This window comes from Andrena cerasifolii, chromosome 2, assembly GCF_050908995.1.
Source record: "Andrena cerasifolii isolate SP2316 chromosome 2, iyAndCera1_principal, whole genome shotgun sequence".
In the NCBI taxonomy this organism is placed as follows: domain Eukaryota; kingdom Metazoa; phylum Arthropoda; class Insecta; order Hymenoptera; family Andrenidae; genus Andrena; species Andrena cerasifolii.
Window position 1 is genome coordinate 9,107,630 of NC_135119.1, and position 25,599 is coordinate 9,133,228.

Consider the following 25,599-nt stretch of genomic DNA (forward strand, 5'->3'; position numbering starts at 1 on the left):
TTTCCCGATAATCCGGGGAAAAAAGCATTTCAATAATGCCAGGAAGACTGTAGCTCCGAATGCAAAGTAACATATTTAAAAGCTAGATTTTAACTATTTATTTTATTTGGTATCGTACGAGAGATATCTATTGCATTGTAAATATGCGAATGAATACATGTGTTTTGGATGTTTTTTTAATATGTTTGCACTCGCGTAGAAGAGTAAGTGTATAGTATTTATAAAAATATAGAATCTTCTGTAATTGATATTAACGAAATACTGTTTCATATATTAATAAAACATTTGCATTTCTTTGCTTGGTCCAGAAAACAGTATACCGATAAATTCTACTACAAACAAACGCTTTGTTATGTAAAATCTTACCAATTCATTAATTTATTCTATCGCTATTAATTTATTATATATTCTTTCGTTATTTCAAATTTTACACAATGCAGATGTGCAGTAGTTAATAAGTTGAATAAATAAGCAAAATTTTTAATACAATTGTAATTTTTTGTCTTATTCAACACAGCCCATCCATACTCCATTTATGCAAAATTTAATTTCCATTTGCATACATCCTGCCGGCACATGTTTGCATAACGTTTGATCTTTGACCGTTGTGTAAACGAGGCACAAAAGGAACATTTTCCGGGGCTGGCGGCGAATGCTTAACGCATAGCGTCGACGATTCCGAGCCGCCGATGGCGTGAGAGAGAGAGACAGAGCATGAGGACGTGAAAGACAAAGCGAGACAAAGTATCATACGCAGGGCCGGCGAAACCTATTATGCAAGTTATGTGCCACATAAGGGCGCCAGCCGAAAGGGGCGCTAACAACTATATCGCACGCTTAATAATAAAGAAATCCAACACCCATATAAACAAAATGACAATGAAAATCTCGTACATCCTCGCGCCGGCCCTGATCATATGTCCTCTGTTTCGTCCTTTCTTGCTCGCTCTCGGGTTCTCTCACTCTCAACTGAAGGATTCCAAGAAGTGGTGGCGATAGCAACGAACGCTTAACGCATAGCTGAGATGAGCCCATAACGAGATTTTACTGGAGGCTTCTTTTTAAGATGTAGATTTTAAAATTAACGTTGCAGTGGCATGTTAAAAACAGCATTGCACCCCGTCTCAGGTAGGCGAGCCGCGCGCTCTGCTATTATCGTCGACCGACCGCACCACAGCCCATATTATTTCAATTAGGTCTAAAAAACAACATCGACAGCTTTCGTACCCATCGCAATGATGTCATTTATACCTGCAGAAGAATTTTACTACTCACTCTTGGCTAATGACATATTTTTTATAATAAATAATCAGATTTATAAGTACCAACTTGTCTGTTTATTGATTATCTGTTGAAAAAATGCCATTGATGGGTCAGGAAGGATGTCAGGGTTATCAGTTCCAATGATGGGGTCAACTTGGTGCCAATATTTCGAATTTAGCGCATTTTGGGACTTTTCTTTATATAATTTACTTAAACATACTTTCCGAAGAATAACCCAGACCTAACCCAACAACAATTCTAGTTAATTTTTATAAATGTTGTATATGTTACATTTACAAGTGTAAATACACAAGAAAGACAATACATTTTATTATGTAAAAATTCATTTATTACCAATTCGTTTAATTATTTTACAAGAAATAAAGTACTCGAAATACTGAATATGCTTCTTACACGAGAATATTACAGTAACTCTTATGAAACCATCACGTTAATTGAAATTTAAATACATTTCATAAAGAGACTCGTGACACCGAGAAATTTCATTTTATGAATGCTGACCTCACCCAGTTAATTCGTATGTATCAGCAGCCGTTTTTTGTCTATTACATTAAAATTGTCATGTTTATTCGAAAGACATTCATTTACTTTCAGTTCACCCACAGAAATAAATTACAATTTCATTAACTCGTATTTGGTAACATGTAGGAATTGATCTGTTATATTCAAAGAAGTTTTATTAGTGAAGTACAGTAATGTATCACGTTTACGTATTACTGTGAAAAATGTTAGACGAATGATAGAATGAATAATGGGACTAACCATCGTTAATTCTTACACTTTTAGAACATGCAGCTATTACCGGGATCCCTTTTCTACTCCTGCCGCTGCGTTTTCTTCTTTCAATGCCGCTGCAAGTATGTTTCTTCACCGACGAGATCCCCCGACCTGAGTACAGGAAGGACGTTCTTGGTAATATTAGGACTCATACTCCCAATCTGAGTTCATCTCACTGCCCCAGCGTGTCCTCATCCCGCTTGTAATCTATTAAAAAAATTGTATTATTTGGTGCATAGTGTTCATCCAAAGCTCACGATAGGTATGAGCATGTACATTATTATAAAATCTTAAACTATGTGAAATTCTGTACTCTCAATATATCGTTAGTTCATGTAAAGAATGTATTCGCATTGATTTGGTTCTAATTCCATCCCGTTATACGTTGGAAACTGTCGTGATTTCGAGAATGCAATACGTTGGTTTGTCTCGTTTCATGTCTTCCAGTGCGACTAATATAAGTGCCAGCAATTAATCGAGAATATAATTCTTAACCGACATCCACATAATCGAGAATTACGCAGATATTCTTGCCGAACTGTTACAAAAATAAGCTGCCGAGGAGTTCCTTTAATTTTCATGTAATTAATAATGCTACAATAGCGATCATGTAAATATCGTAAATAATAGTACCAGCGATGTATACATATATTGCCCATATAATATATATAAAGCCTCAGTTTTCTCTTTGCACTGCATTTAAAAATGTAACGAAGCAATAACCAAAAATAGCTTCTACACCATGGTATCGAAGGGAACCGAATTGGACACTGCGGAATAGAAAATTTAGCTAGACACAGCGAGACGAGAAGTGAGATTCCGTAACGGCGCTATTACAAGCAAAATAAATCGAACCTTGCCACACCTTCAAACGAACCATCTGTCCAAATAAAAAGGATCATATCGGTTGTTCATTAAGAGATGGAATTAGAACTGACGCGTATTAAACACTAAAAGCAATCGCTGTCGCAGCATCTTCGCAACGGTATTTTCACAATCGACGATTATAACGTTTCTTTTTTCTCTGTAGTTTCTATTATAAATCTTTAGTGCTCGCAATAATTGATATAGGCACAATGCGCGCGAAGCGCGTTCTGCTTTTTCTTTTGTTCATTTGCTTATGTACTTTTTTTTTTTTAATTTGTTTGCTTTAACGAGCAAATAGTAAAGGGCGCACGCGTTGAACATACCTTCTGTTTAAATTCAAAGCACCGCCAGCTTTGAGCGCAAACGCAATTTGTAGCACGGTATCCGCATATCGAAGCTTGCATTAATCACCAGAGTGTCGCATCTACAGGCCACACGCATAGGAAAGCGACTTGATATCGTTTCTTCAATAATTCGATGTTGATATGCCACCAGGATTAGAGTGCGCTGCGCTTACGCGGTTCGTCGCATAATTCAAGATCACGCTGTCTGAGTACAAGTCATGTAGATACCATCATACTCCAAATGACGTTCTGCATTGCGCCTTGCTTTTCGTCGCACGGGTGCGTGTTCTACCATGTCTTATTTAAAAGTCTAAACATTCTCGCCCCCTCAAAGTACTGGTAGATGAACAGAATAGAATTTCACTCTCCTAATTACTCTCAAAAATAAAAACCAATATAACATGATCGCGAGTAAAGCCAACAGGTTTATAATATTCCTACGCAACATTTCACGACTGGTTTCAGTCTTTTATTATCCACGCGGAACGTTTGTGCTTAGATAGTAAACAGTAATTAGATTTACTAAATAGCAAGTATAGTTTGATAGCTGTTGGTGCTGTAACACCTTTACTGGTACTATTTGAATAATGGTTCTGATAATCATAGAGCATTTTCTCTGTTCCTTGCTTGCTATTTAGCACTCTTACATCTCCACTTAGGCAACCGTTCAGTTCATCGACTTATTGGACTTTTAATTGGACAACCAGTGTATTAGAAACTTGGTTGCATCCTGGCGTATTCGAGCGGCGCAGTGAACGAACTCACAGAGTGGAATCACAGCAAGAAGTACTTGAAGTAAATTTTCTTTAATCTGGAATCCAGAGGAAGAATATGCGGACGTATGCGCCTATAATCCAGCAATATTATAAACCAATTGACCTTGATCTGAATGATTTGAATCCGCAGGTATAATGGATATATATATATCTCTCAGGTATATCAGCCTCAATGTTGTAAGAAATGAAATAAGACAAAGCGATGTTGTAATGCAAAACGTCACTCAAATAATTATTACGTGTGTACCACATTTGGACGCGCGCTGATTATTCCTAGCTGGTTCGCTGGAGAACGGCAGAGGATAGAGCACGACCGATTAAATCACATTTCACCTGATCTTGCGTTTAAATTCAATCATCTTCGACGATCCCCGTCTGCGTAATGACTAATCAGCGTCGTACATTTCAACGGAGAGATTTAGTAGCAGTTTCTTGCTTGGGAAGCACAAATAAAAAGTATAATCAGTACGTAAAAGCAAAAAAGGGTAAGAGATCTTCGAATAATTACGTGTGCATGCCTTGGATGGAACGTCTACGGCGAATCGTAGGGCGGTGCACGGAGATTGTAATGAGGTGAATATACGTTAGAATATTTAGCTAAGCATTCGTTTGAATTTTATTTTTCATTCCGTCAAGGTACATTGATAACTTCTGCAAACACGTTTTGTTGCTTTATTAATGAACATTTAAAACATTATTCAAGTTCTTACGTGTAAAAAAAGATTATACAGCATGTTTTTTTTTCTTTTTTTTTCGTTTTTTTTTTTTTTGTTTTAGTGTAATAGCCTAAGTCACCAACTTGCTGATCTAGATATTATAAACTTATAACGAAATCATTTATCCTAGTGTGTAATTATTATGTGACTTAATGTAGATAAAAGACAATGCAACCCACACCGTTTAAAAGTCGGGCTGTACCACTACGAGAGAAAAATTATAGGAAATACCAGGAGAAAGCTACGAACACAAAATCGCGCAAAAAGAATACCCACTATCTGCTGGAAAGAAAATAACGAGAAATAAACTTGCTCGGTTCCACATTACAATTTTCATGGGCGGCGAGGGGGACTCGATCTTCATCTTGCTTCTTCTGTTTTTTTTTTTTCCCTCCAAAGAATCTTAGTTGCGTTTCATAAATGATTATGTTTACTCATTGATACTTCTTATTCTTACCGTACCTTAAGTTAGTGTTAAACATTAGATCTATCGTATCTATCATTATACATAGTATCGTATGTAATGGTATGGACTCTGTATGTCGGACGCAGGGCAGTTCCTAGGTATTCGAATCCGTAAGCGAATGACCACCACTAAAGAGGCATTTTTTAAGGGAGCCTTTCGCATGCTCTTAGCATATTTGCTTTAGTACGCTTTTAGTACCTCGGTGGCATCGCATCTGCCGGACCTGGGAAGCTAAAAGGTCAAAAAATGAAAAATCGCAGAATTAATCTTTTCATCGCCTTGCGGCGCAACAAGCTGGAAAGTATAAGATGCAACACTCGTGTGCGCGAATTCGTTCGACGGAAAATTCTTTCTTTCTTTCTTTCTTTCTTTCTTCCTTCCTTCCTGTCTTTCGACGACGGTTGTTCCTATCGCTCAAATACGGAATGCACGACGGAAACCTAATTTCTCGGTTCCTAATCTCGCAACGCATATAACACACATTTGCCGAATGACACAACTTCCAGACCTGGGTAAAGTATTTTTAACGTACTTGCTTTCGCGATGGTAATTTGCCTTTGCCTTTCCCTTCACACAGCACATACGTACATTTACGTCGTATGTGACGTACGTAGTTTATCAGGAAACAGAATAGATTCATTTGTATATAATAGTGTTCAGTTTCATGAGAATACTTTAGTCCACGATAATTTAGCTAAAACTTTGTGTAATGTTAATACAGTTCGAGTGGGTTTGGTGTGTTCTCACAGTCATATTTTCTGGAGTGCACCGAAAGCACCCTGCTCTAATAATTATAGTAGTTATACATTGTCATACACCGTCGTGATGTCAAAATAAAACTACATCTTCATTCGTCTAAAGAAAATATTAAAGTTTCTAAAAAAAGGAGGATGGGTAAGAATTATAGGCCTTTTAAACAGTAACATTTTTGTCTTAAACATCTTTTAAGAGCTTTTGAAATTTAAGAGCTACGCGCAAATAAGAATGGCTCGAATAAAAAGGGTGGTTTCTTCGTTAAGGGGAGAAGCCCATATAAACAGCTTACTTTTGTATGAATTTTTAGGAATTTTCTGCGAAGATACCAATGCGCTAATCCTTTCGCCACTTTAAGGGTACTTTATTCAACATTATAACAAGTGGAAAAAAAAATTATGGCAGTGAAATTGTAATAAACGCGAAAGAAATAGAGCAGTGTCTGAAATGAGTTTTTTTTTTCGAGATGCAAACCGGCGCCGGTTGTAGCGTCTCTGGTAGTTACGTGAAACAGACAAATAATTTTTTTTAAATTTATCTGCCAATTGCAGGAATACGAACCGCAAGTGGGGTAAAAAAATTGCATATTTTAAAAATGGCGCAACTTCAAACAATTAGGTGAGATTTTCGCCAAAAAATCGCGTTTTGTTTAAAACCAGTGGTTAAAATTGATCATTTGGTTAAACTTTCTGGTTCATATTCTGATGAATATTATAAACTTAAATGTGTGCAAAATTTGAAGTTGATTGGTCAATTAATTTTTCAGTTATCCCCGGCGCTAATTTTGAAAACGTGGTTTCGAGAAAAACGCGATTGTAATGCGTTTTTGGTATGCTCGCCGCTCGGAAGCGCGCTGACTCACTAGTAGTCCGAGAGCCAGTGAACATTTTTAGTGTCTCATCGCGACGGGATTTTTCTATCATTTGTCGAATCAACCTTATACTGAAAGTCAACGGAAGGGTGGTTTGACAGTTGGGACCGGGGACAGGGCCCGAGGACACGCCCTCGAACATGTCAAGGTTGTGAGCGTCCCCGACTCGTCGCGACAAGGCTGAAACTCCCCTCATTAATTTACAACTTAATACAAAATAAGATAAGACAACAATTATTCTATTAAATTTCAGTCTCGTCGCTGAGTCGATTTTTTTTTTAAACATGTTTGGGGGTCTGCCAGACCACTAAGGTCCCCAAACATGTTTAAAAAAAATCGACTCAGCGACGAGACTGAAATTTGATAGAATAATTGTTTATGTTGTAAAACAGATACAAAAAATAGTCTGGCAGCTTATAAGCGGTGATAAGACATTGAATTTAATATTAATTTTTATAAAAGATTTTTACCATCAATTGTGAAGAGGATATGATTACTTTAGAATTTTAGTATATTATAATAATAATGATTAATAAACTATATTAGAGTAATATAAATTAAAATTAAAAAATTCTATTACGACGAAAGTAAACTATCAACATCGGGCTTCGTATATTACGAGTATTCGGAGAAACGCCCATTTAAAATACCCTACCGATTTATCTCGAATCGAACATGGCTGGGAAGAAGTTTATAGTAAATAACAATTCGCTTGGTTTGAAGGTGACCAACTTCCAACTTGCGTAAGTGAAGTTTTGATTGACCAGGAAGATCTTACAGATAGCAATGACTTCAGGAATGAAATATATCATAGTTCAGATAATGATTCTGACACTGAACAAGATCAAACTTAAGTGACGTCGTAATAGATTTTTTAAATTTTAATTTATGTTACTGTAAAATAGTTATTAATACATCTTTTTTTTATTATAATATAATAAAATTGTAAAGTCATCATATCCTCTTCAGCATTCGTATTAAACGTCGATCTTTTATAAAAGTTAATATTAAATTCAATGCCGCGACGAGAGATTTGACTACACGCTCGATTCATTTGCAAACGTCTAGCAAGGTCTTGTCACCGCTTATAGGCTGCCAGACTATTTTTTGTATTTGTTTTACAACATAAACAATTATTCCACCAAATTTCAGCCTCGTCGCTGAGTCGATATATATTTTTTTTATATAAACATGTTTGGTGGTCTACTTAGGTCCCACTTAGGTCCCCACGAAGCGTTGCCAGACTCGGGGACTCTCCCAAACATGTTCCAGGGCGTGTCCTCGGGCCCTGTCCCCGGACCCAACTGGCAGACCGCCCGATGATGAGACACTAAAAATGTTCACCGGCTCCCGGACTATAGGCTATAGTATCGATACGCAGTTGAATTTCGACCTATAACATTGAGTATATATTTTTGAAACGTTTCAGAAGCGGTTTATGGATTTTTTTTCAATTTTTCAATTGATTTATAAAATGTTATTATCAATACGGAGTTGAATTTCGGCCTATAACTTTGAGAATATATTTCTGAAATGTTTTAGAAGCGATTTATGAAAAAATTTTCCTTCTATTTCTCGTCCAATTTATACGGTCTTCTCCTCTTAAGGTCGAAAAGCAGTACCAATATCAAATACGCCCAAATCCTTAGGCCGCGCTAGTGAACAATTATGCAAAGTTTCATCAAAATCGGCGTGCGACAGTTACCGTAATATCCCCGGTGAGATACTGTTTAGCTGCACGTAACGTGCCCTGCAGTGTGACTAAACTTTTTAAAAATTATCAATCAAATACACATAAAACTTAAAAAAAAGAAAAACTATTTTTCATATGAAACAGGTTCAAAGACTTCTTAGATTTCATTGTTTTAACAAAATGTCTCTAAATTTGAAAGAACGGAACAATCCATGTAAATCGTATTTCCAATGTAAACAGTAAACACCAATCACGCCCAGGTCTGATAAGTTGTCACATGTTTTTTGAAGTTATTTTACCACCGCATTCAGGCACCTTTCGCTATTCTTGCAAAAGCGTGTAAAATACGCTCCAAGCGTTCGTTAATATTTTCTCGATCCACGATGTGTGCTCGACCATACGAATGTAAAATTTTCCAGTAATGGTTGAAAATTTTCCGCTGCCTGTTCGATCAGTTGTTGTAATGCTCTTTGCAACGGGCGCAATCGAAAATGTCGCAACGCAATTATTGGCTTGTGAGCGTACCCGGTTTCCCTTCGGGGCATACATCTTGAAACACGATACGCATTATTCCCAGCGCGATTTTGTTCCAAGAGGAAGAGAATACGTACGGATAATTGGCACGGAGACCGATAGGCACGCATATGTATATCTTTAGAATACGTGTCGTTCAGCGGCGCAGTGTGTCGTAACGCATTACGGTTTATTTGGCATCATCTACCAAACTATCGCCCGATTAGTCGCAGGTAGCTCGAATTCCGTAGGCGCTGAATTCACGGACTTTTACCGCAGAGTACACAAAAGAAGAGAGGTAGTATTTTCATGACAGATATTGCCGTCTCATATACGAATATAAGGAAAGATATTCTTTCTTTATCGTTCAATGAGAAGTTTTGTATGCCTTAATGTATCTCCCTCAACGAACAATTCTATGATTGTATGCTGTAAGACGAATAAAATGATATCACCCCTATAATGCCTATCAGTAGGGTTGCCATAATTGCCAAGCACTGATGCGGAACGTTTAAGTGCTAAATAAATGAAACATGAAAAAAGGGGGTGGGTAATGGTTTATTTTGCTCTGGAAATACTTTACTCTTTTACTAGGGAAACACGGCCAGGGGAACAGTAAAATACGGGACGTATGGCAACCCTACCTATTAGCAATAGAAAATGCAATTACAACGCTTTATTTTCCTACAGAAATGTAGCTACCAATAAACAGATTGGTGATTTTAAATATTCTGAAATCTCTGCAAATCATCGCTCGTTTTAAAAAGGACTTATTAATTCTTTAAATAATTTTTTTCAGAAATTCTATGCAACAGAAATATTCCACAAAATATTACAAATTTAATATACGGTATCAGTACCGGATCATTCCAAGACGGCAGATATAACACTGTGGTGTTTCTCCTAATTAGCAGAGTGATATACAATTTTGCAACTTCATGTAGAACTTAGTTTTGTGCATAAATATGCACGCAGTGATATTTATTCGAAACACTCTTTCATATTTTACAGAATTGCAGAAATAAAACGAGAAATATTCCAAAAACCAATATGCCATGTAGTTTTTGAAATAGCTTATAATTGAGCATCTGAACATAATTATTGGTGCACAAGTAGAATAAATTTTAATTTGTTAATGCTATAAAATTAATTGAGCATCTGAACATAATTATTGGTGCACAAGTAGAATGAATTTTAATTTGTTAATGCTAGAAAATTATAATTCTAGAATCAACTATGAAAACATGTATTTCGTGCTGGACTAATCTGAGAATCTATTTGTACATGTATACAACGTGTTCACGCAGTTACTTGCCAAGGTTTTGCTAGTAAATAATAAGTATACCAAAAGATGAAATAAGAGAAAGTTTTACTGCTTTTTGTAACCAACACAATGCCGTATGTAAATTTTTTATGTTTGCAATATTTTTTTAGAAACGAGGGTGACCTTCCATTTTTTGCATGGAATATTTTTTTATATACAACCATGTGTGATACAATGGCCTTCAAGGTCATACAAGGTCAGGAATGAACAAAGTAAATATTTACTAAATAGTATTTCTTATTGATAATGCACTGGAATGTACAGACCTGTGAAATGGCCTCCAATATCTCCAGATTTATCATCTCTGGATTTCTTTTTATGCGGCACTGTTAAAGATATCATTTACTATACACCGGCCAGAGATGTAAACGATTTACAAAGAAGAATAACGGAAGCGTGTGCATCGATATCCCGGGCATTAGCAGAAGCCAGCAAAAATATAATCCATAGAGCTGAGAAATACACATTTGCACGTGGAAGTCGCATTAAACTTGCTACGTAGCCTTATCAATAAGAAATACTAGTAAATTCAATGGTACGAAGTACTCGGACTGTTTCTTTCATTCCTGACCATGTATGACATTGAAGGCCATTGTATCGTACATGATTGAATTTGTCTTGACACGCGCTTTCATATACTACGTAAAAATATGTAGCATTTCATGTAAAAAACTGAAGGCCACCCTCGGTTCTCGAAGAATATTGCTGACATAAAAATTTTGCATACGCTATTATGTTGGTTATAAAAAATAGTAAAACCTTTCCCTGTTTCATTTTTCCATTTACCTACTTAATATTTACCAGAGAAACGCTGGTTAGTAACTATGTGAACGCCCTGTATGTTAGAGTGGTCCTTCTTATCTTGTGACCACCGAACTCTTTCGGTCTCACCCTATAGAATAGTTCCAATTCCTAAAAAAAGATGCAAAAAAGAAATGTAAAATATGTAAAAGAAGATAGTACTGGGTAATCGTATAAAAGTATGCGGAAAATTAATGAACAGTGGATACTGAGTATCAATGTAAATTTATAATAGCATTAAGCATCAGAGAATCCAATCGTAATGACGAACTACCTCTGTTCTCTTTTACACTCAACATTAGCAAAGTCGCAAGACGGTCTCGTCATATTTCCGCGACGACAGCAATCGATCGTGTGTGGTTGCACACACAAGTACACGCTTTCTACGATCAAGAGACATGTTCACCGTCGCGCTAAGTGTCACACCTTATACTTTTACAGGAAATGTCAACCTATTTTCGATCCGCATTAAAAACATGAGTACACTGAGGGGTCAGTGTCAAACCGAATGAAAAACATTGCGCAAAAAGAGCGTGGTCGCATGATGAACGAACACAATCACTCGCACAAGTTAATATCGCTCTTCAACGCTGTGTGATAAGTGTCACTTTGAAAAACGCAGTGGTGTAAAAAGTGTAATATGTTATAAACAAGAGAAAGAATAAGACTTACCGTCCACCACCACGCGGAGGACCATAAGCATCTGGTCTGTCGTATCCTTCAGTATAACTATAACAAAATTTAAGTAGCCTTGTAATTTTCTTTATGTAAATTTCTTTTCATAATAGTATGGGCATTTAATACATATATGAGGATAAAGGACGATAGTAAGAAATGGCCAATTTTTAACCTCGTTCTTAACCACCCCCAGATGGCGAGGTAGGGTCTCACGCACCCCATGCTGATGTTCCAGATACTTGTTTAGTTCGGCGTTTTTTTTCACGCGAGAATACGAAACAACTAACTGTATTTTTATTTTCTTTACAAACAAGATTTTATTCGCATCGCTTGTAGCAATATACTGACTTTCTGAAAAGACTTCAATGCCTTGTTCCGAAGAAACAGTTAAAAGTTTATTGTGCAAATAAAAATTTAACAATAATTGGCGTATGCTAGACCCCACGTTAGCAGTTAAGTAACAAAGTTTCTACCTTGCCAGATAAGGGCTCAGGAATTTCTTTTCATTGTATTTTGATTTTACTCCACAGCAACTTACCGTAAGCTTGTCTGCGAACTTTCTTAACGATTATGCAGCAAATTGACTTTCATCTAAAGATAACGAAATGGACCTCGATACTTATTATGAACTATTTGTATAAAAAGTAATCGTCACTTCTTTCAGGGGTAAATCTACACCTCCGGATCGGTGGACATTTGAAAGAAAAAAAGTTGCCGCAAAATTACTGAAAACACTGAAAATTAATGTTGAATTTACGTGATAATAAATTTTTATTTTCAATCAACTTGGTGTGCTTAACGAGAAGAAAAGAGTACAAAAGAAACCATGTGCCGCAAATTCACAGTTTCGGCGCAAAAATTGATTAAAGTTTGCGCAAAAATTAGAGCGTGTGTAGCCACTCACACAAGCAGTAGCGTGTAGATCCGAGGTGCGCACAAAGCCGTTTGGAGCCGAAGACCTCTTTGCAATTCTGGGTGCCGGGTCACAGAGCCGAGCGCGTAGCTGTTAACGTGAACTCCAACGATGCGCCATACTCTCGGAGCCCCGTGCAGTGAGGTTGATCAGGTGGGGCTCGCTTGGGTCGGCTTGGCTTCCTGTTCTTTGCCGGCTCGCCGTATCGCGCTCGCGAAACATGTCGCACCCTCACGGCTCCACGCTCGGCTCCGACCCGGCGCCCAGAATCGTAAAGAGATCTCCGGCTCCGAGCGGTTCTTTGTGCACCTCTGAGCTAGAGTCCTAAAGACAAAGACAGCAATAGGCCATAATGAAAATTCAAAAATTTTATATTTCGTATAGTATCCGCCGAGATATAGCGAGGTCGTAAAAGTAGTGGGGCGAGTCTGTTTACATGCTTCGAGCGAACTGGCAGATCTATCTATGGGCAGAGAAGGGGCTCGGGCCTCACTCAGGGCCCTGAGATTCAATTCCTACTGGCATTCCTGACAACAGTGCACCACGTACAGCACTGGGTGCCGGGGCCTTAAAGACCTTATTTACGACCTCGCTATACTTGCTGATTTCCTGATGAAAATTACAAGCATGACACATAATTTTGAGTATTTTTAATGATCGTAATAAAAACGAGTACTTGAATTCTTCGAGGTATATGGCGGAACGGAACGTTCGGATATGCGTGTAAAGACCTTAACTCGCGCATCAAGTGCAGGTGGCCCGCCCGAAGCTTTGCTCGTTCAAGACAGTTCCAAGAGTTGGTGGGAGTAACTCACGAGTAGCTATCGGATCAGTTCAGCGAGCAGTTGCTTCGTGATGTTGACTCTTGCGAAAACTTTAACAGTTGCTTGTGTCGAAACGGTGCGTTTTGCGGCACATGGTTGTTTCTAAACATTTCTCTTCTTATCGAGCAGAGCAAGTTAACGTGAACGAAATTTAACACCAGTTTCCAATGTTATGAACAATTTTGCGGAAAGTTTTCTTTACAAATGTCCACCGAACCACAGATGTATCTGCATCGATCCACCCTATACAAATTCTTAATTCTCATCGAGATTGAAAATTAGCCATTTTTATTGTCATCCTTTCATTAAGCATATTTTTACAATCGTAATTAATAATTTAAACTTTATTCGTAAAATTAGTTATGATCGTCCCTACTGGCCTGACGCAACACTGTTAAGAATCATTTAAACTTAATGTTTGAAACTTTAAGAGAAAAGGAGTCGGCCTGTTGGATGGCAGGGCCGGGATTTGAACCGGAATCTTTCATTTTCTGGGCAACTGCTTTAACTAATTTAGCTTGCCAGGCCAATAACAAACTGCTCTTCTATGCCTCTGAGACTTCAGCAGCTCGAACCGTTCCTATATCTAGGCATAGTCTAGTTTCTTTCTACAGACGTAAAAATATGCCTCAGTACTAAGGAAATAACATTTTTATATCTAATGAATTGAATGTAAAGGATCGCTTAAGTGGTTAAAAAAGCCTGCCACGAACAGACGTTATTCGATGAAAGGTCAATGTCCGCCAGAGTGTTCACTTTTCAAAGTACAGTACGTGGAACGGATATAGGTACTAATAACTGGCTTGAGACACTCTCAAGTGGTGCGGTCAAGGATTATAAATTGGTATAGTTAACTCGGCGGGAGGCGCTACTGGGTAAAATTTGCCACAGAGGCGCTAGTTGCGAAAATATGAAGACTGCTCGAGTTTTTGTTACAATTTTTTAAAGAACTTTAATAAAGATTTCAAGATATTTCATAAATTTTCTTTGATTCTTAAAACACTGTACTTTAACATAAAAATTACAAAGTTAAAAAAAAATGTTCTGAAACCGTGGTTTTTTACGTTTCAATTTTGGGTATCTTTCACCCGGTAGCGACAACCCGTTACAATATGGGGTGCGCCTCCCGCCGTGTTAAAGGAATATTAATTGACCCTACGTGGTTACTTCCTCAACTGAGAATGCGGTCATAAACGACCCCTCATCGCCCATTTGCACTCTCACTATTTGATTAGTTTTCTATTCAAATACTGTAACTCGGATTAATATGCACACATCACAGCACTTCTTATAGCATTACTCTCTCTTATTGCTTCGAACAATTACTTCTTCAGGGGTTAATTAAGAATTTTCTTAACGAGTTCAAACAGTTATTTCAGGTGGCAGAAATATAAAATTTATTCATTCTCGTCGTGTGATTTTCTATGTATTAAGTAGTAACCAAACAACTGGATCCCTCGCTGTTACAGTCTGTCTAACAAGAGCGTGTAAAAATCAGATAGCTCGACCGTCCTTCTATAACGCGTTGTACGAAAATCCTCGGTTACTATCTTTGAAGAGACGGCGAATTTGAGTACGAGTACCGCGTAATCGAAACGACCCGGAGGCGTCTTTTTGTACACGCATCCGAAAGGACCAGAACTGTCGCAGGGGAGATGTTTTAAGTCAAGCGTCAACTGCACGTGATCGAAGGTTCGCATACTTCGAGGAGTGTTTAAAAGTGGAGGAGGAGAGCAATAGACTATACAAGTAAACTTCGGCACTATAGTGTTTAATTCCAGCATTTCAAAAATATTCTGACACGTAAGAATATTTTTATGTAAGATATACATATACATTAATAAAATTGTAGGAGCGTTCATATTTTATTGGGTAACCGTTTTGTCCAGTAACATTTTTGTGATCGTTGATTTTGGTCGTTCAAACGTTTCCTTTGCAACAATACAATTGCTCGCAATATAGCCAATAATAAAATGTAATATTATTAACAGTAAGACGCTATTAAACAATTTTCAAGCGAAAAATTGAATATAAGTTATTAGTGTATGGGTGGCAATCTATTTACATTCTATTTTCTTTCTTTTTTTTTTATGAAACGTACATATAACAAGAAATCAAGTACTTTTGAGCGGTATTACTGTATGCATAGTGAAGTCATAAAATAAGTTAGGCATAAAAGTGAACGTGTCTCCAGTATCGAGTCCAACGGCTTAAAAAAATGGGGAGAATAGAACACTTGGCCCTCATTGCGGGCTGTGTAAACTATTTAAATTTTGATTAAATTTCCACTAACTCTTTGACTGGCAATGACGACTTTTCGCGTCGAAAGTTCCCCATCTGTTCCCTGCTATTGCCGTGTTTTCACGCTAATGTGGTAGGAATAGTATCGGCCCATACGATTGATCTAGGGACACATATGTCATTTGATTGAAAACATTAATCATAGAAAATGAAAATTGCTAACGCACCGTCTACGGTTAGGAACTAAATCGAGCAATTATTTCCAGCTTTTCGTTGCCAGACAAAGAATTAATACCATTAGAAAGTGCACGGAACCCAAAAAATGGATATCGTATACAGATCTCGGTCTCTCTATCTCAATTAGTGCCGCCATTTTACAACCGAATTTACTACTTCACTACAGCGCCCTCATTAACTGTACAAAGTTATCTAATTTGATTTATAAAGGAATATATTTTGAAGGTACATTTGTTTGAGAAGTTTGAATATATAGAGATCATTAGAACGTACGAGTTAGAAAAAAGTGCAATAATAAGCCTAAATTACTTTTGCACCAAAGAATATGTTGTAATTGCTATACATACACTTTTGGAAATCGCACGTCATGCACAATTGAATGATACCATTTTTATCCCGAAAGTCAGATGGGAATAGTTATAAAAAAAACGGATTCAAACTTCGTAATTTCAAGTTTATCAGCAAAGAAAACAGTAGCCTCGCATCTGAATGGAAAGACTTCAGGAGGCGCGCCAACAATGTCTTTGAAAACCAACACGCAAAATGTTTTCCTTGTTACTGTGTAGCCTGACTAAACAGCAAAAAACACATTCCGCGACTTGATCTTCAAGGATATCGCTGACACACACGAGTATTCTTTCCAAGTCATTCCGATCAGATGCGACTTTGCTACCGTTTTTTTTTTTGCTGGCAAGCTTACAATTACGAACTTTAAGTGTACTTTTGAAGGCATTCCAGTCTGATTTTCAAAATAAAATAGTACCATCCGATTTCCCTTGGCATGAACTTTCCACGTGCGTATAACAATCTCGACACACTTTTTGGTTACCAGTCACACTATAGGCTTAAGGTATCCAGTATCTTGAATAAACAAAGGCGCAAACTATATTTGCATTCTGGAAAAATTTGAATTATAGTAAATATAATGGTAAGAAATAAGATACTGTATATTCTAAACAACGCTTATTTTTAAACATGCGACCTATTGTCACATAGAGAATAGCACAAATTAATATGTATATGGATTTTTCACTTACCCTCCACCAACAGGCGGATATCCACCACTAGGGACTGCACTGCCAGGTCTCCTACTAAACATGTCTGCTTGTGGTCCAGGACCAGTGCTGTAACTAGGTGCCCCAGTGCTGTAGCTGGGTCCAGTACTCATTGGCCTGTTAAATGGAGGAATATCATTAACAGAGGGACCATCCCTCTTGTCGTAGGCCATTGAAGCTCCCTGACACCCCCCTCCCCGGGCCCGCCCCTCATTTCCCCGGGCGGGCCCGGGGATAGCCCCTGTCTTACACAATTGGAATATGTTAACTTATTTTCATTCTATCCTGGATAATTCACCAAAATGCTTCCCAAACATAATTGAGGCATTGAGAGCAAACACGGGTTAATCAATAGGCTTTTCCTGTCACATAAAATAGGTAAAATTATTATTTTTCAACATGGGTTAACCCGTTTTTGCTCCCAATGCCTCAACTGGTTCAAGGCATTCATACAAATATTAAATTAGCATAAGCATTCCAGGTTAGAATAAAAATGAAATTTCAATTCGTAACTGTCGCGTTTGTACTTTTAAAGGCTGCAAAAGGTTCGTTCTTTTACAGTACGTATTTCCTTTAGTAATTTTTGGAGCTTCTTTGCAACATGCTTATGTTGAAGACTCGAGAAGTTTTGTCACGTACGTGATACACAAGACATTTGTGAACAAGGAGCATCAAGTTCTTAAATTTTATAGGGAAATGTTAATTTAAGTTTCCAATAACTAAATACATATTTGAAACGATACTGCTGAATTAATTCTATTCAAGTATGTTAGCGAAAATATAAGTGGTAATATGTAACCATTTTTGACGGGTTTAATCGTGAAACTAAATCTAAAGCTGGTAAGTGAGTAAGATGGATTACTTTACCAGTGACTTTCATCATATCCTACATCTGTGTACCCTGTTCCATACCCAGTAGTGGCAACAGCGCCACCACCGTTTCTCATCGGTCCAGTTGTGCTTCGATCATAATCATTTCTAGCTGTATAATCAACTGTACGATTTGCACCAAAATTATCAGTACGTCCATAATCCATAGGACCCGGTGCACCACGATTAAAGTCTCCGGTCATCCCACCTCCAACTACTGCAAATCAGATACAGTTTTGTATTAGACTAACCACGCTTCTAATTGCGGCCCTGCTAAGCTTAATTTATTCAAATTATTCTCCACGCATCAAGTATGGTTTTTACTTAATTGATGTCTAATTCTCTAAAACAGATAGCTGTATAATCCGACACAAAAACAGATCGAAGTATGCGCAGTAACAATTGCAAATATCTCAGAGATGCTGAATCAGAAATTAACGTTATTTAAATTGTTAATTCTCGGATACATATTTTCTCATTTTCACTTTAGATTCGCCGCAAAAAAATTGTCAAAATTTTTGTGGTGAATTAGATTTCCCCTCTTGTTATAAAAAAAAATGGGGGGTACTAATTCTAGCATATTTTGTTGGAAGTGATATTCAAATTCGGAAACAATTTTGCTTTATTACAAAGGGAGCTGCATTTGAATGTAGAGGCTTAATTATGAATGTCAGGGGCGGCTTTAGTATACCTGGCACCCTCGGGCAAAATTATCATGGCGCCCCTCCAAAAGCACGAAAATCAATTAGCAGAACGGATATAAATGAATAAACGCATATAGCGACGCCCCTACAAATTCGGCGCCCCGGGCGGACGCCCTGCCTGCCCCTCCCCCCCTTAAAGCCGGCCCTGATGAATGTGACAAGAGTTGAGTAAAAAAAAGACATCTACCAGTGTAATTACCATAATCTGTTCTAGCTCCAAAATCTGCAGCGCGGGTATAGTCAGCGGTTCTCCCATAATCAGCTGTTCCAGTTGGTCCATATCCTCCAACAGCTCCGGTTGCTGGTCCGTATCCACCTCCCATTCCAGGCGCAGTAGATGTGTAACCCATTGCCGCGCTCCCCACATTTTGTCCGTATGCTCCGCGATCGGTGTAGCCAGTACTGAAGTCTGCTCCACGTCCACTAAAGTCTCCAGCGCCACGATTGTAATCGGTGTACCCCGTTGCGACGCCACCTGCAGCAGATCCATCGTAACCAACGAGTTGGATCGGAAGAACTGCAAAGCATGCCGAAATAAAGAATTGGTTTTTTAGTCTGCATTATAAACACATATTTACTTTAATTACACTACATTCTCATTGCAATTTACTGCTTTATACTACACCATATGAACTAATTTCTGAATAAGTCAGCCGCACAGACTAATTTTCTAAACCAGGCTTGGGAATTGAGTGAACGCGGCGGACGATTTTCAAAGGCAACGCCTCCTTTCTCCCGCCACGCGTCTTGGCCCCCACGGCGGCCAAGGTGCTTGGAGTGCCTCAGGCCCGTACCATATGAACCGTACGTGACGCATCGGGGCGACATTGTATTAATAGGTTTCCACATCGTTCCAGAGAGCACGATTTTCGAAGCGTTTTTGTTTTGTCAACGCGCCACGCGCGGTTCACGTGGCACGGGCCTGAGGCGCTCCAAGCACCTAGGCCGTCTCGGGGGCCAAGACGCGCGGCGGAAGAAAGGTGGCGTTGTCTCCGAAAATCGGCCGCCGCGTTCACTTAATTCCCATGCCTGTTCTAAACGATACCAATGTCACATTTTATACTGGGAACAAGAATAAAAACGAATTTCTATTAAGTGTGGAATAAAAAGCATATTATTTTCTGAGAAGAAAGCCTTCACAGAATAATTGGATTTTTACGTGACGCAATTATTAGCAATGAGAAAATAGTATTGTGAAGATAGAATGGTATGAAAATATCTACTGACCTCTTCTATCATTGTATGGTCCCGGACGAGCGTCTCTACCACCGTCTCGTCCTCCCCTACCACCTCTCATTGGTCCACCTCTTCTGTCTCCATCCCTGCGTCCTCCTCCCGCGCCGCGCGATTTGCCAGTAGACTGTTCCACATTGATGGTTGCACCCTTGAAGTTGGAATTGTGAAGCGCTTTGATCGCTGCAGCTGCATCTTCCTCACGCGCCATGTGGACAAACCCATATCGATTCATGACATCGCATTCCGTTACTTCACCAAAACGTAAAAATAATTGTCGCAACTCATCGTTGCGACAATTTTCTGGTAACCGACCCACAAATATTTTTGTTTTCCTCTGCAAAATTGAAATATACAATTAGTAATATTTCTTTATTGTATTTATATACATATTCATAATACAAATTAAAAAAGAAATTATATTTACTCTGTACCTCTAAAATCGACCATACTCTTGTTTGTCAACAGTATGGTGTCTATTTGAGATTTTATCTTGCTCAAATTTTCGCTATTATTACAACCATCGCACTATTCTTATGATAATGCAATGTTATTGAGCTTATTAATAATAAATACTTAACATTAACACTAAACTTTATACATTACTTGAAGCTTCTAACGAAGTGTACATAAAAAAAAAAATGTGAGAAAAACATAACTTGTTACGTACCTACAGACAAATTATGTAGTTCAACTTATGCGAATACTTTACTTAAAGTGGGGATATATTATACATGATAAATAAACAATAATATTATTAAACATAAGAAAATAAGAAATACAATTTACTATTAGCATTGTTCTTACCGGTTGATTAGAGGAAACCATTTTCTGAAAAAAGAAAGGAGTATTTATTACTTAATATGTTTGTGATTTTACTTTTAAATCATTTCATTTCAACATTACTCATTTACAAAACCTCAATGAATTGTAAAAACGTATTTTAAAACCATTCGTTTCTAATAAATTCTTAATCTTTTTCATACTGAATGTGTTTAAATACACGCAATTATTTCTCAAACTATTGAGAATATAAGAAAATCGATGATGTAAATCTTATTACATTTAAAGGGAAAAATATAATGTCAGACATAAACTTTTTCATGAAATTAATACTTGGAGATTTTGGCATTATTTTCACAACCATCAGCTGCTGGTGTGAGGGGTCATATTTACCCGACCCATTCATCTAATCCCCACCATGAAACTATACCTAAAAGTTTATTCTGCATACACTGTGTGGCTATAAAATAATTAAACGGGGTGTGCTATGAAATATTATAATACCCTAGTCGCGTTCATTATATTGTAAACCCTTTCAAAGTTTCTTGTGGTGTCACGGTGACCCCAAAAGATTATTAGGTATGCTACTGCTTAGTACTTTCAGTATGTATAGTCTAGTTGAAATGGCAACTTCACCAAGAAAGAATATATATAAGGTTAAATATCAGGATATTGTTAATCAGTAGTTACTAGAAAGATTAGAAGATATAGATCCGGATTGACTAACTGGTAGCTTGTGAGCCACCGGGGGCACCTCCGCCTTACTGCCATGCTGAATGGCTCCCCCAAACCTACCACAACCTGACAATCACAGTCGAATTCCTCCTTCCCTCTTTCTCTTTTCCACTGCGAATGTCAAAGCCTGGTAGGTACGGAGGGAGCCGTTCAGCAAGGTGAAGGTGCTCCTGGTGGCTCGTGGGCCACCACTTAGTCAACTCTGATATAGACGTAAGCAGCAACATCAAGAATATAAACCAAAAGGATGCAAATTTAGATATCAAACATAATAGTTGCTCTGAACTGTTTCTCGATCAGGCCAAAGATGAAAAGCACGAGTGAGACTCGTGGTACGTCAATCGGGTGAAACGTAAACAACAAAGGTCAATGGCACGCCTCGCGAGCAATCCTGGATGACGACTGAACGTTTCGCCGATGTCTTTTCATCTCAGTTATTCCTCATTTCCTTTTACAGTAAAACTACTGTAAAATAGTATTTAGAGAAAATGATAATTAAGTTTAATGTATTTCAATGACTGCTTCTAATACCCCTCAACAATGTACCATAAAATGCATATAATAAAAACTATAGTTTCATTTTTTAAAAAAATTAATATGACCTTGTAATCTCTACAAATTGCATGAAAAATTTCAGGTCTTATATTATATTCCTTCTGCAATGTTAACTTTTATGTACGAACAACTTACTTGTATTTTCAATCATTTAAGGAATAATTGAATGTGTACGCACGCTATATTATAAGTAGCTTGCGCATCAATTAATATAAGCTACTACCAAAGTAGTTTCTGTAAAATCTAGAATTAGTATTATCTGCTGTATAACAATTACATTTTGTGCCCATCTATTTATGCTATATTTTAATGTAAGTGAAAGAAAAAAATGTTACTATACATTGATGATAATATTACAAGTTTTATACAGACAAAAGATAAAAAAATGTAAGTTTCATAAAATATTCAGTTCTACATCTGAATCTTGGTTACATAACAATACTTTGTATCAGTGGCGGATTTAACAGGGCGGCTGATGAGCAGTTGCCGCCTAGGCCCCTGCACAGAAGGCCCCGCAGGGCCCCATGACCAAAAAAAAATGATTTTAACCAAACACTATATTTTTTTTTCTGTACTACTACCCTTAACCTGTTTTTAGTAAACTCCCATTTCCTTTCCCACCCAAATGGGCTCCTCAGAACATTTGCCACCTGGGCCTATTTTCTTAAATCCGCCACTGCTTTGTATGAAGTGAGCTAATACTGAGCAATTGTCTGTAATTGCATTATTCAAGAATTTGTTAGATTGTGATCAATTTCCAACAAATGTTATATGTTCTTTTGTACACAATAAACTATTGCATCTATAACTATTTGCGCTTAAAACTCACTTGTGGCAAATCAACAAACATTTCAAAAGACATTTTTCAAGTGTTAATAATAAAATGTGATTTAAACAAACTCTGATTCATTTCTGTTTTATAAATCAATATTTTTTGCTTTGTAAGCTTAATTCTAAAAAAGCTGAACATAAATTTTTTATATACTATGTTGAGCTACAATTAGAGAAATTTGGAACGATATATATATAAGCAGAACTGAATGTTGTGAATAAAACCAAATCATATACATGTGATATTCTTACATACGTGTTAAAAATCAGTACCTTTCAGAGAAATTATTACATACAAGCATTACATATGTATATTTCCTTGAAAATTCCTGAAACGGAGAAACTACAGCATTTCAGGAATATTATTAAGATGTATAAAAGTTAATGCGATTTATCATTAACTAACAACAGGTGTCTTACGCTACGAATGGGGAAAATGTTGCATTTCTTTAAAAAAATTAGGACAAACGATTATTTTACAAAGTCACTAATAATTAGTTGGTTCTTAAAAGATTTGTAAATTGTGTAAAGTGAAAGTAAGATAAATGAAAAAAGAAAGAACGTTTGAAAAGTTGTAGCAGTCCATTATCGTCAAACATAAGACGCTTATATACTTTTCAAGGCCATGGAAGCTAGATTTTTTCGTTAAGTGGAACATTTTTTCACTCGATCAAACAGAATTATCATTATTATAAGCAATACCATGATCAGTTACTGACTTCCACTTTAGAGAGATAGTATTATAATATGAGTAATATAACGTACAAGAGACATCTAAAAACAACCGGCCCTTGGCGTGCTCGTAAGTGGTGATATGTGGATCTCTTGAAGAAACAATTTGGATATTTCTTTACGACTTTTTGTAGTGCCGAATATTTCACTGCAATATTACATTACTACTTACATGTAACTGCGACGTTTTGGCGGAATTAAATTAAAGAAAAAGGGACAAAACTTTCGTGACGCTAACAGCGAAACGAGAAACGAAATGGCGTCAACGACTTCCACCTTGAACACTTTTGACGGAAAGCGTAAATTTTGCGCTGCATGTTGCCACTCTTAACGAATTCAACGACAAAGTCACTAGATTGATGTGTGTATGCGGCAGTTTTCATGAACAGTTAAGTATTCTTTTTAAAAAACCGAAATAATTGGATATTTTAATTTTTTAATTACCTGACGGGCAATACTTTATTTAAAACAAAAAAATGTTTAGATCAATATTTTTTTTATTTAATATATAGAACTGTTGGCCTTGAACAAAAGTAAATATTTATATTCCAGGACTACATATATATTGTTTAGAAATGGCTAGAACTAAATACAGTTTATGAATCACGAGTGATTTGATCACGATCGTTCCTAATGATGGTGATTTTTCACAGTGATTCGTAATTTTTCGTGATCCCTGCTGAGTGGAGGGGATTGGAGAGCATAACTGTTCTTTGCACGCGTCACATAACCCCAATTTCTCTCAAGCAGTCTCAAGTGTTCCTTCACTGTCCTCAACTGTACTTTAAAGAATCTCAGTTGAATATTTTGAACGAATATATGTTCTTGATTTATTTATTGTACAATTACATCATGCATGCTATTATCAAATCAATTTATTAAATTTGTAAGACGTTTCTCCAACTATCATTTGCGTATCGTATTATTCAGGGCATGGACATGGGTAATACATTGATATTTTGTCAAAACTTTACATGTACATATATATATATATACCGTATATAACATAAGGAAAAGAAAATTAAATTATTTTTTATTTTTAATATTAAATAAAGTAAATTTACATTATATGCAAATATTTTATAAGAAATAGTACAATCAAAATCAAGAATTATGATCACAGTAAACAAAGTAACTCAAGGTAGAAAACGGTCGTGAATGAAGCATGTATAAGGCGGTCCTTATCTATAGGAGTCAAATTTTTTTTTAGTTTTATTTTTTACTTACCCCCCTAAATTGGGACACTTGGTGCGAAAATGATACAGTATGTGCAAAATTTGAAATATGAATTTCAATATATTCGCAAAAATCTGTAACCAAAAACCTGCAATTACTGATCACAGTTTTTTTGCGAATATTTCGAAAACTAAAGCTGGGCGATGTCAACTTGTATAGGAAAAAGTTGTTCAGAATCTTGCCCCTGACAACATATTCCAAGATCATCGAAATCGGTGAGGACTGACCTTTTGTAAATAATTACCTTTCGTTCATAACGATGCAAATAATTATATTTTTTTTATTAATAGTTACTTATATGATTATTAGCAAATAACAAATAATCAAACTTTTATACATAGAAAATATTGTAATCTGTACATACCTATATATATTTACATAGTCGCGCGCAATGGCTCATGCGCGACGATATACGCTAATTTTAATGGTGTAATTCAAAGATTTCCAGTATACTATAAGACAGTGTAAGAAGTCACAGACAAATGATACTTTTATACATTTTTTAAAATTTTTTTACATGGTGGAAATCCCTAACGGATACCTCGGCTTCCGGGGAAGGGATTGAGGTTATGTGGGGGTTGCATCCATTAAAACCAACCACGGTAACCGCCTATGACGGAGGAATCAGACAAGGAAGATGTCCCGACTTACACGAGATACAATCTAGCGATACATTCGCTGCACCAGTCTCCAAGATCCCCGACCCTCCACCAATTTGCCAAAAAGTGTACCTTTCCAAGGGGGGAAAGAAGTTCCCTCCCCCGGAAATCATAGTTATTTATAACGC

General features: G+C 37.0%; 1 protein-coding gene and 1 long non-coding RNA gene across 15 annotated transcripts; one reads left to right on the forward strand and one right to left on the reverse strand.

Annotated features, from left to right (window-relative positions):
* Nucleotides 1-1,589: 1,589 nt before the first annotated feature.
* LOC143365976 (uncharacterized) lies at nucleotides 1,590-23,901 on the reverse strand. 14 transcript variants are annotated; one of them, XM_076806621.1, is made up of 9 exons: nucleotides 23,749-23,901; nucleotides 23,610-23,668; nucleotides 20,748-20,771; nucleotides 19,935-20,277; nucleotides 18,895-19,224; nucleotides 18,001-18,220; nucleotides 17,116-17,250; nucleotides 11,858-11,914; nucleotides 4,641-5,461 (listed from the first exon to the last, which is right to left on the reverse strand). In XM_076806621.1, the coding sequence occupies exons 2-9, from the start codon at nucleotides 23,616-23,618 to the stop codon at nucleotides 5,422-5,424; spliced, it is 1,158 nt and encodes a 385-aa protein (XP_076662736.1). In that variant the 5' UTR covers nucleotides 23,619-23,668; nucleotides 23,749-23,901; the 3' UTR covers nucleotides 4,641-5,421. The 14 variants fall into 14 exon arrangements, with proteins under 14 accessions (XP_076662740.1, XP_076662736.1, XP_076662737.1 ...); XM_076806622.1 differs by having other exon boundaries at nucleotides 23,610-23,692; nucleotides 23,749-23,891; XM_076806625.1 differs by lacking the exon at nucleotides 4,641-5,461 and adding an exon at nucleotides 1,590-2,268 and having other exon boundaries at nucleotides 23,610-23,870.
* On the forward strand, nucleotides 17,248-18,135 carry LOC143365998 (uncharacterized). Its single transcript, XR_013084644.1, has 2 exons — nucleotides 17,248-17,536; nucleotides 17,615-18,135. It is a non-coding gene; the product is annotated as an uncharacterized LOC143365998 (long non-coding RNA).
* Nucleotides 23,902-25,599: the final 1,698 nt, after the last annotated feature.